Here is a 15,655-nt window from a genome sequence, read left to right as displayed (position 1 = left end):
GAGCAGGTTTATAAGCTCCCATTATTTTCCCCTTGCAGTAATTGACATAAGGGGGCCGTTCATTGCTTAATATATGGTATGGGAGGCAGTACATTGACTTATGATTGTTCAATCCTTTAGTCTATGGATAGTCATCTCACTGGAAATCATACTTATCTCAATATTTTTTAATGAGGGTCACATTCAACTAGCAAAAGACATGATGTAGTGGCAAAAGTAAATATCTGGTTAAGGTGAAGTGAATCTAGATTGATTTATTGTTGATTATGTGAATAGAGAGGAATACAATGCTTTGAAAAAAATATTTATTTACTATCCACAAAAGCATATAGGAATAAGCTGGACGGACTTGCTTACTTACAAAAGTTAAAACAATGTAATAAAATATTCCATAATTTCACAACTTTTCTGAATAAATAACTCAAAATGAAATTTACTTTCATATTCATATAATCTTAGTTCTATTTTCCTCATGATTAAAAAGTATAAAAATATATTTTATTTTTCAATGAATATAATAACTCATTTTTTTATAGTTCCCTTAAAAATATAACAGATTTAATATAACGAAAGATATACATAATCACACATCATGTCGTAACTAATGCAGCTGCAGAATAACAACAAATCTACTACGAACATCAACAACAATATTTCTACAGATATGTATCTTAGAGCAAACATTATATCAGACTTAAAATGATAAAGTCTTCATTTCAAATCTTTAGTGTATGTCATTTTCTCTTTCACAATAAAATCATACTTCATCTCAAAGAACATTTCAGTTTTACATTCATTACCATTGCACATCATTTGAACAAAAAGGGATTTCAGATTTGATTACATAAAAACAGAGCTTCAAAATTGACACAGGAAATCATCTTTCATTTTATATAAATTTTCCAGTTGGTCACCTTGTAAAAACATTTACTTTTTCCATGTAAAAAATTTCTAATGTTCTGTCATTGCCTAAAATGTTTAGTTTTGTACAAAAAATGTAATGTCTGAGTTGTCATATCCTGTCACACAGAAGCCACGCCCACCTTTCTGTATAAACTGTCCTCCTACTAATTGTAAATCTGTTACAGACTCACTATATTTATATTCAATCTGAAATTGGAACAAAGAAAGTTAACATGAGATTACATAATATTTGTTATTCAAATAAATGTGATCAATATCATGATTTATTTGTTATCATAAGTAGATAAATGAAATCTATACAACTATCAAAATGTATAACTAAAACTCAGTTTTTTAAAGATATAACCACAATCCGTTTTCTTTTATGTTCTGAGCAAAATTATTAATTTCTCAGTACTTTATATGAGTAATATTTAAGGTGCGCTGATTTTCACTATTTTGAGGACACAAAAACTGAGAGAAAATATCAGTACTCACAAAAAAAAGCTTCTTTTCACAATAGGACACATTCAATATTACTCGCATAAAGCAAGGAAAAAGTCTGCAAACATTCAGACAAAAATAAGATTCATGTCTATGCATAGTATTCAGCTAATTTGCAGACTAAATTCTGCATATGTAACAGATTTAATCCACCTCCAAAAAAAGGGAATTGCTTTTAAACTAGAGGCTCTCAAGAGCCTGTGTCGCTCACCTGTATTTACTGATGCTTTGGAAATCATGTAAAATAAGGTTAAAATCATAATTAATAGTATTAGATATTAGATATTATAATGATATCTAAGATAATAAAAAAAAACTGCAAAATGTTTGTAAAATTACTAACTCAGGGGCAGCAACCCAACAACGGGTTGTCGGATTTGTCTGAAAATTTCAGGGCAGATAAATCTAAATTTGATGAACATTTTTGCCACCTGTCAGATTTGCTCTACATGCTTTAGTTTCAGAGATATAAACCAAAAACTGCATTTTACCCTATGTTCTATTTTTAACCAAGTCGGCCATGATGGTTGGAAGGCGGCGTAATCGGACAAATTTTTAAAACTAGATACCCTAATAATGATTATGGCCAAGTATGGTTAAATTTGTCTCAGTAGTTTCAGAGAAGAAGATTTTTGTAAAAGATTGCAAAAATTTACGAAAAATTGTTAAAAATTGACTATTAAGGGCAATAACTCCTAAAGGGGTCGACTGACAATTTTAGTCATGACAACTTATTTGTAGATCTTACTTTGCTGAACATTATTGCTTTTTACAGTTTATCTCTATCTATAATAATATTCAAGATAATAACCAAAAACTGCAAAATTTCCTTAAAATTACCAATTCAGGGGCAGCAACCCAACAACAGGTTGTCAGATTTGTCTGAAAATTTCAGGGCAGATAGATATTGACCTGATAATCAGTTTTACCCTATGTCAGATTTACTCTTAATGCTTTGGTTTCAGAGATATAAGCCAAAATCTACATTTTACCCCTATGTTCTATTTTTAGCCATGGTGGCCATCTTAGTTAGTTGGCGGGGTCATCGGACATATTTTTTAAACTAGATACCCTAATGATGATTGTGGCCAAGATTGGTTAAATTTGGCCCAGAGGTTTCAGAGGAGAAGATTTTTGTAAAAAGCTATAGACGACGACAACGGACGACGGACGCCAAGTGATGAGAAAAGCTCACTTGGCCCTATGGGCCAGGTGAGCTAAAAATGTACTACTTTACCTCTGGCAAAGTTCCTTCTTTTAACTGCCATACTTTGGCAAAAGTATCTTCACTAACAGATAAGATTCTCCCTGTTTCTGGAGCTACATCAATGGCATTCACCCATCTAGCATGGGCATTGACTGTAGCAGCTAACTTGGCTGTCTTGGCACAATAAACTCGTAACTGACCATCACCATATCCTCCAACTATGATATCATTCCACAGTACTAAACTACTGCATGGTACTCTGAAAAGATATATATATATATTTAGACCCCTCTAACAAGAAATTTGTTTTGCATGCACACGTATAAAAATTGCGGTTTTTATTCAATGCAATCATAGGTTTGAACGTTGTTTTCAATTTAGACTTGTTTATATTTATACAAGTCTAAATTGAAAACATATATATATATATATATATATATATATATATTTCTCTCATTCTTTGCCAATTTAACCCTTTCTGAACCAATTGTTAAAATAAAAGAAGAATGTGTCTGAGGACACAACTGCTCCAGCTCAATATTTGAAATTTTCCAAGTTGAAAAGTGGCATAATTCTTAGCATTGTGTATGAGTGTCATAAAATTTGCATGAAGCAAACTTAAGTTAAGAGTGCGGAAACAAAAATGGGATGGACGGCAAGACAGACGGATGGTCAAGGGTAACACTTAATGCCCCTGTTGCCTACTGGAGGACAGGGCATTAAAATTTAATCAATGAGTGATTGCCGATGATCTCAGTAGATAATTGGTTAAGTTAAAAAGTCATAACCTTTCTCAGCTTTCAGGCTAAATGACAGCTTTGATTTGAAATGTGCTAACACGTGTTACAGAAATAGCATTTGACAACTTTATGAAAACTGTCACTACACCGAAATAGTTCTTGTTTTAAATAGTTCTTTCGTAAATGTGTCAATGGATTATCAGATTTATCCACTGGTACCAATGTAAGAATCAAAATATACCAGTTACTAGCTTTATATATATAACAATGAAACCTATCTAACTTGAAGATTTTGATCAGATAAGAGGTTTCTGTCAAAGCATTGAAAAAAAATGCACTGATATACATTCACAGTTCACTTTAGACAGGTAACACTTTACTGATAACTTAAATAGCGTAAATCTCATGAAGGTTTCAGCTCTAACAATTGTCTACTCGTTATGTGCATATTTTTTTTCAACAAAGAACCACAGAACTTCTTTTCTAAAGGCTGCAAACTATCTCTGGTAAACAGGAATCTACTGTAAATTCAGAAATTATTGCGTGCATTTATTACTGCGATTTTGTCATTTTAGACTAAAATGCGATTTTAATTTTTGCGATATTGAGAAAAATCCTTGTTTAATTCATATAAAAAATTTCAAAATGCGAGTTTAAATTATTATGATTATAACCCTGTCGCATTTTTCGCAATAATAAAAACATCGCAATAATTTCTGAATTTAAAGTACTAAAGTAATGTCTATTGAACCAGTTATATTTTTGTAATACTTTGCTTTTTTGAGTTGTACTTGTCTTTTAAAAAATGTTTTAAACTAAAATGAGAAAGGTCAGGCCAAATTCCTAAATAAAATCTTGTCACATTTATACTCTTCCTTACCCTAAGATAGATTCTGTCTGTTTCAGTAAACTTTTAGATTATGTTAATTTCTGTGAACAATTAAGACTTACCCTTTCCCCATGACAGATCCTGTCTGTTTCAATGAACCATTAATACTCACCCCTTCCCCATGACAGATCCTGTCTGTTTCAATGAACCATTATACTCACCCCTTCCCCATGACAGATCCTGTCTGTTTCAATGAACCATTAGGTTGTAATGACCATATAAATATATTGCCTTGTTCATCACTACTGATCAGTTTGTTAGGTCCTGATGTTAAATCACATATTGGATGTTTATGACCTGAAATATAAGTCACAAATTTGTTATATGATAAATGAGTTGTTGAAATATTACCCAAAATATGACAACAAATCTTTACAAATATTGTCCAACCTATACATTATTAGCCCCCCAAAAATTAGTATAATGAGATGACCTATTACAAGGTATTTCAGCTGATAAAATCACAGTACGCAAATTCCACATGTACAGAGTACTCAATTTGCACACATTTTGAAAAGAAAAAAAATGTAGAGGAAATCTAATAGGTCTTCTTAGAGAATAAGTAATTCCCATTTTTATAATTTGCCATTATGCACATCTTTCAACATAGCTAAATATACTCAAAACGGTCACATTGTATTTCAACAAATGAAGTATCCAGTGCAAAAAGTAAAATTTACGGAATCGTTGCATGCGACGTACACAAAAAATATCATTTTCAAACACAAGCAATCAAAATATGTCCCAGGCATTTTTTTTATTACAAAAATCTTAGTAAGCATGGCTTATTGTTAAATAGTCTAAAAATGTGAAGAAATTAAACAAAACACCAGTTATGTGAAGTTAAGCATGTATGAGATTAAGGTACTATGCCTCCTCATCACAATCAAGGTTAATTAGTTGTCTGACAACTGAAATTTTCTTCTTCAGGCGACAGATAAACTATTTTGTACTGGACATTGATCGGTCTATGTAAAGTTACAGTCAAACCTAGGTAAACCGGTAAAACAGAGACTGATGCTACCAAGGGCGATTTGACATATGAGGATACGTAAAAAAAACAGTATAATACTATTTTTTTTGTGTCTGGGTGCAACTGATATCTGAAATTTCTAAAGCCAATTAATACACAATCGTCGATAATACAATGGTAAGCAGGCAGGGACACAAATCATGACATAACTTTTAATAAATAGATTATTACTGTATTTGTCACAAGTCAATAACTTCCTGTCAAACCTGTAACCTGAATAAACTGACGAACTGTCCAAACCTGCTCTTTTTCATAGTCGCATAGATGGTCTGTTCATACAGGTTTTACTTTATTTTCTAAAATTTCACTGGTTTGCATCTAATAAATTTAGTAAATATTATTTAGTATATCAGAAACACACATCAAAATATGATTTGATGATAATTCAAAAAGGTAGTTAAACAGGTTTTAAGCAAAAAAATCATCAAAACCATGTTGTTTGAACTAGTATATGTGTGCACGCAATTGTGCAGGTGTGAGATTTGATTATGCATCCAAATTCTTCAAAAATGCTAAAAATATCATTGATACCTTTATCTAACATTCATTTCAAGTATTTTCTTGCAGAAATAACCTGATAAGAACTACTTAAACTCATTTGTGCTTTGTAATGGTACATGGATTTTAAATATCCATCTCTAGTAATGTGTTTTACCATTTTCAAGTCAACATCTGGTAGTAAGAAAATGTGCTTTAAAAAACAAAAGTGAAGTTTTTGATCGAATAATTTTTGCATTAATAAAGAGTCTAAGGCAGATTTTAATATGCTGATGTTGCACACAATTTTACTCATTTGAATCCATATTCATGCAAACTACTATCTATTCCTTATCTGGTATAGGATATGCATGGGCTTAGCATGTTTATGTCCTTAAAAAGAAAAGAATGTCAACATTGAAAAGTGAAATAAGGCAGCTACTGGGAAGATCACTTTGGTTGACCGATTCTGCTCTAAAAAAATCATTCAAATACAGGTAAAACGGTGATTTAAATATTTTTTAATCATGACATGAAATCAAAAATAGAAAAATCATCATTATGCAATTGCAGGTGCTTGCCTGTGTATTTTTGTTTACATCAAGTCATATGACCTAAGGAATTCTTCGGAGATCAACTTGATGGTTAATTAGACGGCGTCTATTCTAAAAACACACGAAAAGAGGATACATTATGACAACTATATGAATTGTAAATTGTTTCTTTATGATTTATTGTAATTTGGATAGACGTTCGTTCTAGTATGCTATAAATAAAATATGAGATTTTGAGTCGAATTGGTTAATATGAATTTGACAGCTAATGCCACTTTCAACTGCTGATAAGATTTTAAAAATGCATGTATAATGTAAAATTGCTTCTTCTGATTAATGTTCTGAGTAGAATCCATATCTTGCACATTCAAATTCGGAATAGACCTTTATTAGACATAAAATATTTCCTTTTCTTCTTTTTTTTTTACTTTTAAAAGCTGGAAAAAACTTTGCCTTTAGAGAATATAAAATTTATTTGTTACAAAGTTTCACTTACCAACCAAACTTTCTTTCAGCATAATGTTAGTTCCCTTTGCAGGAACATTAAAAACATGAATTTCTCCAATCTGTGTTCCTGTAAAATATTGTACAAATAACCTCTGAGAGTATATATGTTGAACTTGCCTCAAATAAAAATAAACAACTGTAAAAATGAAACTTTAAAGTCTTTAAACAGCAATTTCTGTTGTAAATTCTCACAGCAAAATCCATAAAAAAAATTTCATCTGTCAGAGAAGAATTTGAAACAGTTCATTTCATTCAACCAAAAGATTAAAGATGAACCCATTATCAAATGTAAGAAAACTGCTTCATTTTTTTGGTAAATCATTATTTCTCTAAAAAAATCAATTTAAATAGAACTAGAAAAACTCAAGACCTCACATTAAATTATCCTTCATACTCCCCCATATGTGAAGCTATAGTAAAATTAATGTTTTGTATTGGGAAGCCACATACTCATTTAAATTAATAGATGAAGCACAACAGCAGCAGGTACTCAAACCCTGATCACATATACTGCCCGCTTAAATATATAGGGAGGGGTTCAAAATATAAGCTTTCCAGCACATATATACTTTTGCAGGATAAAAATATAACCTTAAAACACAAATAATACTACCAGGGGATAAAACTATAACCTTACCAAAACATATAAAACTATCTCCATAAAAATATAACCTTGCTAACACATATAAAACTACCAGGGGATAAAAATATAACCTTACCAACACATATAAAACTATCTCCAACTCCAGCAATACCTCTTCCATAATTGGTTTGATCTGAATAATAAAATATATTACAATGTATGAAGATCCTGACAATATAAATAAGAAGACATGGTATGAGTGCCAATGAGACAACTCTCCATCCAAGTCACCATGTATAAAAAGTTAACAATTATAGGTCAAAGTACGGCCTTCAACACAGAGCCTTGGCTCACACCGAACAGCAAGCTATAAAGGGCCCCAAAATGACTAGTGTAAAACAATTCAAACAGGAAAACCAACGGTCTAATCTGTATAAAAAACCAGAAATGAGAAACAACTATTTAAATACATATATGTGTTCAATGATAAACAAGTTCTTTAAAATGCTTTTCAAAGTAAGTTTTAGCTGTTACAATGTAGTGAATTGACTATATTTATATTTGCAGTGTGTTTTGTAGGGAAGCAAAAGACATCAATTTTAGATTCTTTGGCATGTCCTGGTACAAAAATGCAAATTGTATACATAAATGACAGGATAGGCTAAGGGCCTTATTTTGCCTAATTTTTAATGCAAAATCTAAACTTTTAAATTTCAGGTTTCCATGTACACATGTATATCTTTTTTCTAGATGCCAGGAAACAAAACTTTAAACTAAAAACAGACAAATTAGGATCCATGATGTCACAAAAATCACATGCTATTGTAATAACAGCAATATTTCATTCTTCAGTCTAATAGGTCCCTTAGAGTACATCATCCGTTCTACAGAACAAAATTATTATTATATTTACATTCATAGAATTATACTGAAAAAAAATGTTCTCAATATTTTAAAACCTCTAAAATCTCTACATTTTACTTACCTTGTGTATCAGAACTGCTAGGATCACCTAATGCATGCCAATAAATCATAGCCGATCCATCTGATTCAAACATCTACAAAATTAAAATTTGTATAAAGAAGTTTGTAAATATTTTACATTCAATTATGTATATAAATATTATATAGTAGGTCAAAACGATTATTTGCAACTCATTTCATGGTCCAGTGATCATATTAAAGGTGTCAATACTTAAGATTTAATAACTTTGGAATCAACAGTTGAAGAAATGATAAAAACTAACTGTTTATCTACCAGAGGATATTTGTTTAAATTTTCTGTGTTGTATCTGTGTTTTTTTTTCAGTGACTGTGTTGTTTCTAAGGTCTGGTCTATCCTATTTCTGGAAAAACTCTTTTCATTTTAAAGGTTCAGGCTCCTATAAAGTTAAAACATACATGATATCCAGGGAAGGCACTTTAAAAATTGGGTAACCACCTATAGAGGCAAATTAAAATTTCACTTACATTTCCACTTTGCAAAAACAAAGATGACACCCACCCATAGTTGAGATTTGGAAGTGCCTTCCCTGGGTCCCATGTTATTTTATATGGAACAGCCCTAATGTTTAAGATATTTACCAATCCATCATTTTGTGATAATTCTAACATGGTGACAACACCATAAATGTTTCATCAACGGATTTAAACAGACATAACCACTACAGGTGTCTGACCTTGTGGCACACATGAATCAACCTCCAGTTTTTAGCCAGGTTCTTATTTCTCAGTCTTTGACTCTTTTTTGTACGGAATGTTGACAAAAAGCAATTCACAGGATCAAAATTTATAGTGTTATTTTTTTTAAAGCTTTTTTTTACATCTAACCCCCTTGTTTTATTAATTTTGTATTTACATTGTGTCATAGATCAAATTTATTCGTTCAGTGTATGTTCACTTGTTTTTGTTAATATGTCTTTTGAACGAGTTAAACCATTTCAATTGATATATTATAGTGTGTCTTTCTATGTTGTAATGTTACAATATTGTTTCAGGTAGGGTGAAGGTTGGCGCCTATTAAAACGTTTAAACCTGCTGCATTTGTTTGCACGTGTCCTAAGTCAGGAACCTGATGTTCAGTGGTTGTTGTTTGTTGATGTGGTTCATAAGTGTTTCTCGTTTCTCATTTTTTATATAGATTAGACCGTTGGTTTTCCTGTTTGAATGGTTTTACACTAGTCATTTTTGGGGACCTTTATAGCTTGCTTTCGGTGTGAGCCAAGGCTCCGTGTTGAAGGTAGTACTTTGACCTATAACGGTTTACCTTTACAAATTGTGACTTGGATGGAGAGTTGTCTATTGCACTCATACCACATCTTCTTATCTCTATTTATTTGCTGCCTAGATATCAGTATACCCTTTTTATAGTGTAATATTTGTTTACCTTGTACATAAATGACATATTTATTTTTATATTTACGTGTACATGTTTTTGTAAAATACATTTTCTTGAATATATCATGATATTACAGCTTCATGAATGAGTTGTTGTCTCACAGACATATTCCATGGAATCCCTAAAGTTCATGTACATTTGTATTCATTTACATGTACATATAACAGCTTGCATAACTTACTTGTATGCCCCTTAAAGATGTAAGGACTAGTACTGTTCTGTTAGGTAAACTTATCCATTTTGCCTAAAAATAAAAACACATAAAATTAAATTATTGGTAGTTTTGGAATGTAAATCGAAGTGTTTCTTTGGAAAATTTTAAGATATTTTTGTGTATATGGCCACCATTTGTTGATGCATTAAAAGTTACAAAAGAAAATACACCAAGACAATTCATAAATTTTATGTTCAGAAACATAAGCAATAATTCTACAAGAAATCAATATTTGACATGATAGTTCTTTTCCAGCAATAAAAGCATTGATATCCTGAAAAAATGCATCTGTCATGCCTGTAAAATAACTCCAAGCACTCCATCCGGTTTAACTTTTTTTAGACTTGGATTGATTGACATATTGTATAGACAACTGTCTCTTTGTCACAAGAATCTTGTGTTGACCTTTAGATAATTTTGGTTAAATTGTTAGATTTCTGTCTCATAAAATTTGATGTAAACATATACCCTACATATTATTTATTCACGTCTAGGATTATTTAAGGTGAGTCCATGGACTCATTTCTTTTTGAAAGGAATGAGTCCCAGCTGATTTTTATGTGTCCAGTGTAAATTAATTCAAAAAGTTATAATCTGTGTGTTCTAGTTGGGATTCCTCCGATAGCATGATCTTAGTGAACAGAATTTAAACTCTGGATTAATCAGATTAATAGTAATTTTTGTAAATAATAAATTAACAAACAAATCTTTTGCAACCCCAGAGCTTTTTTGTTTCATGATGTTAATTTGTTTGATGGTGATGCTATTTAAAATGGTTTCTTTTGGATGTACTGCTACATGTACAAATGTACATGTATACATTGTAGAAAATTTCTAAAAAATACCTTTTTACCAGGTTGGTGTATGAAATTTATAGGAAGAACAATCTGAATTCAATAGCATACACATTGTACTAATGCAACTTTTGAAAAGTACATTGAATTCAGTCAAAATTCCATATATTATCACACACGAATGCACAGAAACCATGCAATAGATCTAGAGATGAACAAATACCAATGCTTTTGTTTTGGATGAATCAAATTAACATGGAACTAATTTTTAACTTCACAATTTTTTTTTCTTAGTTTAACAGTAAACACTGTATTCAGCATTTTGCCTTTTTAACAATAAAGTTCATTATAATGCATCAACTAATGTAAATTAAATTGAAAACATTAGAAAAAAAAAGTGAATATAAGATAACTTGTCATGCTTGTGATTGATTCTTTAAATTTAACAGCTCATCATGACATTACAAAGATGATACATGTAGGTATGACATGGTATATCCAGAGTTCTCGAAATCTTTCTTTCCCTGCTGGTCCTCACTATTATTTCTATTGCAAAATACCAAAATTGTGTCAGCCCATTGAAAATTTTGGTGGTAAAAACCTGTAGACTCCCACTTTTCAACAACTCATGGATCATATCATACATTATACCGGATGGATGGCTGTATGACATCCAGTGGAAAATTACAGGCATATTCAGGACAAGATGATAATGAAATACGAGTATAAACCCTGCTTTGTACTAGACCAAAACACTGAGCCAGATTTTGTATGTGCTATTTCACAAGGCCCATTTGGTTTTTAAGGGCGTCTAAATTTGCAGCCATATTCCCGTAAGAATGTGGCTACAATCTGATGCCTCCTGTAGAGAGAGTGCCATGTGCTGTTAAGAACCCTCGCTTCAACTCTTTGAGGTGTTGGCCATAAGTGGCCTGTTGCAAGGCTAAAATTCAGTCCCTATCAAATCTGGGACTATTATACTAATGGGACTTGAAACTGATCGATCTGTTGAGATTTTATTGCCCAGATAGCGGATTATTGATTTTTTGTTTTGATTGACAGCTTATCGTGTCACGTACATTCGGAACATGAATGTAAACAATAGACTTCAGCAAACAAGTCAGCATATATATAATACTGTTAATAAGTAGTCAAAATATTAGTGTTGAAAATAAGCCAGATATAGTCAAAATGCCGGCGCTTTACTTGACCGCTAAGAAAACAACGTGTCAAAGGTTAACAGATCATAATTAATCCTAAAAACAATAAATGTGCAATAAAAACAATGTTTACAACTTCAGTTCATAATTTATTCATATAACAAAAGTTACCCGGGTCTCATAAAGATATAGCCACATTGTTTTGAACTTTTGTGAACTTCGTGTTTACATCAATATTTCAATATGGCTGTGAACGGGCCTACTTTTGTATGTCTAATTATGGAACCTAGTGTACATATTTTCACGAAGTCATATGCTAATGCCACCAGAAGACCATTACTAAACTAAATTAACCCTGATTATAATAAAAATATTGCACACATAAAAAGGAGTAGGTAATTTTATAGGAACAGTATAATTTATTTGAGCCGTGCATGTGGGTTCTGGTTGTAATGAGAAAGAGATTTATATTCCACTTTTTATTTAAAAAAGTGACAATAAAAATAGGCAAATCCAAACTATAACCTATAAATATGATTTTACAACAAACCGAACTTGCGTACATGTATCTCTTTTCAATCAACAGTTATAAGAAATTTTATGAATCATATACTTTTTTCCACATCGTCCCCACGCTATTTTCATCCTGAAAATTTCAATCTTTATGTGTCATTTTTTACACTTAAGCAGGGCCTAATCTAGGATTTTGAAGAGGGAGAAGTGACTTCTCCTTCCATGAGAGAGAAGGGAGAAGTGGTCAACTTCTTGGAGAAGTGAGATTCCATTACCCTTTCGGTTAAGACAGGATTTGGTGATTAATAACAACTGTCAAAGATTGAGATATCTTTTATCATTATAGTAATCATGTTTATATTAAGCAGTGCTCCAGCTAGAAATTGAAAGGGGCAGGGTGCCAGTGGAGGGCAGGGCACTTTTTTTAGGAATTTAGGAAAAGGCACTGCTCATTTTTTTGTCTACGTTTCTGTGTGTATCACGAGTTCACATTGTTTTTTTACTGTATATGTTGACAATAAAGATAATAAGTTGTTGTTTTGATTATTTATTCTATAAAATTTGCATTAGAAAAGTCATTCATACTACAATAACATGTTCATAATACATGGCAATACACGTTCATACATCACATCACTATTAACCAAAAGAGTCAAAATAACTATAACTATAACCCCCCCTCCAAAAAATAACAGCATAAACTAAACATCTCATATTTTAGAGTTGTCTCATTTAAAATTTTCAGCTAGAGTTTGGACCTCTCAACTTTTTTTCATTGTTCCTGTCAATGAATTATTTAGTATAACTTCATCCAATTAACTTGTAATGATAGTTCAGCTAGTCCTAACTCGATTTTTGTAGGATTACAGCTTAACAACTTTCACCAGATATAATTATAATCTAAATTGACAATGTCTAGATAGAACATGGATTGATAAAAGTATGATTATCAAAAATGAATTGCAATATATTTTTTTTGGTATGTTCAAAGACAGTTTTGATCTTTAAGGCCAAAAAAAAATATATGTCTGTTTACAGTTACCCGACCGACCCTACTTTTGAGCGCCGACCCTAAGTCATTTTATTTCCGTCGTAAAGTGAAAAATAAACTGAACTCGTGTCAAAAGCGAAGTTAGTGTTGCAAATGATATAAATCAATTGCCTGATACATCCCAATGTTCACAATCGTGAATATGACAGCTGTTTTAAGGAAATTCGCAAATCGTGTGATGAAATAAACACTTTGCTGCCATTTTTTTCCAAGGGAAATAATCCAATCATCAAAAATACGGGTAAACTCGTCCCATGATCAACTCGGACCACGACAAGTCGAAACGGCATGACTCAAAATCATGTCACAAAAAATTAAATGAAAAAATAAAATAAAATGGAAATACCGACCTACCTACCCTATTTTTTTAAAGTATGTAACCTTAAACAGACATATATTTTTTTTTGGCCTTAGGTAACATTCTTATATAATTTTGTATTTAATTGGTACTTTATTCCTATTTTCAAAGATAGATAATATTTTAGTAGCACAAATTTGTTATAAGCTAAAACAGGGGAAGTAACTCCAAAATTAATTTCCAACAAGTTTACGATGAAGTTGAGATGGACGGCGTTCTGAGAAGGCATAGTTGTATTATGATGACTTGAATTCTATACTAAAGTCATGAAAGTCTTCATTTTTACACTCTTCCATTGGGACTTGGAGATCGAAAATGCCGACCCAAGCTTAAAACACTCGCCAACACATTCATCAATTTATATTCAATTTGACAAGGTACATTGTCTTAATTAAATTACCTAGTTATTTTAAAACACCTTTGAAGTCTAATCAAAAAGTAAAATCACAAAAATACTGAACTCCGAGGAAAATTCAAAAAGGAAAGACCCCAATCAACTGAAATTGATTTTAATGACATGATTAACCTGGGGGCAATCACCAGGTGTCATATATGTAATTTAACTTTGTGATTAGAAATCGATGAGACAAAAACCAATTTTTCCAGTACATTGCCAAAACGGCACAAGGTTTTTTTTGGGAAAAGGCGTCAGGGCAGAAGGGCGCAGATGAGGGCACACAGGGCGCGGCTGAGGGCACCCAGGGCGCGGCGCCCTTCTATTTTGGGCTAACGAGACCACTGTTAAGGATTATCATTTCCAATAACTATAAAAGAAAAAAATAAATTACCGAAATTATAAGATCAAGGCAGGCTGTCACTGTCAAAACAATATGGCGTATTGATAAATAGCACAGGTAAAGTCTCGTTCTAACGACCGTGGTGTTGATATTATTACACTGATTGGTGTAACGGTTTCCAGTCCCGTTAGTAAAATAGTCCCAGATCAAATTAATCCTCATTTTCTTGCCCTTCATCCAAGTCGACCCTGTTAACGAGACCTAACTCATGCTAATTTGTTCCCTTCTGAAATATTTACAACTGGACGTGAAGCAAGAAACATAAATTTGGGCGATTTATACCCCTTTTCAACCTGGCATAAATATGCCAAAATCACTAGCCTTTCCCCACATTTATGAACTATTATATATTACTCTTTCAGGTATTGGCTTTGTTATTTTAAATTTTTATAAAAATGATAATTTGTTCATGCCTGTATAACCATAGGTGTGTTCTGTTGAACGGCTGATGGTTCTTTGCAGACTACTTGACGATTGGTGACTGTGGAGCCATCAAGTGACGAAGAAATTACATTAACTACAGATTTATGTACGACAGCATAACTCATGGAACCTTTTTCTGGACTTATGAACACTGTAAGATTGTTAGTTAAAGAAGAAGCACTGCTTTTTAAAGGTAATGGTTTTTCTTTTCGATACATTTTTTTCTCCTGATGATCTTCCGGTTGCTCGGTACGCTGCGCTTGCGCAATCTGTAACCTGAAGAAAAATATTTAGAACAAAATCGGACTTTTTCCCGGGGCTTTTCCTGGATTAACTAAAAAAAAAATTAATTAAAGGCCAAGGACTGGATGTATAATACTAATACAAAAGACTTATAATGCCATAATGGTTTAATCATATCTCTCAACTTTTACCGAAAAGATGGAAAATATGAACGAGAAAGCGATTCCAGCTAGAATTCAGAATATGCATAGGCCTACTATATTCTTATATATACATGTGTATCTCTTTTTTTGGGAGCTCTCAAAGG

General features: G+C 32.0%; 1 protein-coding gene across 1 annotated transcript; it reads right to left on the bottom strand.

Annotated features, from left to right (window-relative positions):
• Positions 1–291: 291 nt before the first annotated feature.
• Positions 292–15,369, bottom strand: LOC127734674 (WD repeat-containing protein 54-like). The gene is made up of 8 exons (XM_052244674.1): positions 15,096–15,369; positions 9,977–10,039; positions 8,383–8,455; positions 7,534–7,590; positions 6,804–6,881; positions 4,405–4,540; positions 2,645–2,873; positions 292–1,110 (listed from the first exon to the last, which is right to left on the bottom strand). The coding sequence occupies exons 1-8, from the start codon at positions 15,321–15,323 to the stop codon at positions 979–981; spliced, it is 996 nt and encodes a 331-aa protein (XP_052100634.1). The 5' UTR covers positions 15,324–15,369; the 3' UTR covers positions 292–978.
• Between the last annotated feature and the right edge of the window lie 286 nt (positions 15,370–15,655).

Source organism: Mytilus californianus, unplaced genomic scaffold (assembly GCF_021869535.1).
Source record: "Mytilus californianus isolate M0D057914Y unplaced genomic scaffold, xbMytCali1.0.p SCAF_3, whole genome shotgun sequence".
Taxonomy (NCBI): Eukaryota; Metazoa; Mollusca; class Bivalvia; order Mytilida; family Mytilidae; genus Mytilus; species Mytilus californianus.
Note: the sequence above shows the minus strand (reverse complement) of the source record. Positions and strands in the feature narration are given on the sequence as shown.

What these genes read in the sequence shown, in the direction of transcription:
- LOC127734674 (XM_052244674.1), bottom strand. Translation starts at nt 15,323, where the DNA reads ATGTATCGAAAAGAAAAACCATTACCTTTAAAAAGCAGTGCTTCTTCT. An exon ending in GGATCTGTCATGGGGAAGGG is followed by an intron (nt 2,874 to 4,404) that starts GTGAGTATAATG and finishes ATATCTTTTCAG; the next exon opens with AGTACCATGCAGTAGTTTAG. An exon ending in AAGAAGGAACTTTGCCAGAG is followed by an intron (nt 1,111 to 2,644) that starts GTAAAGTAGTAC and finishes TTCCAATTTCAG; the next exon opens with ATTGAATATAAATATAGTGA.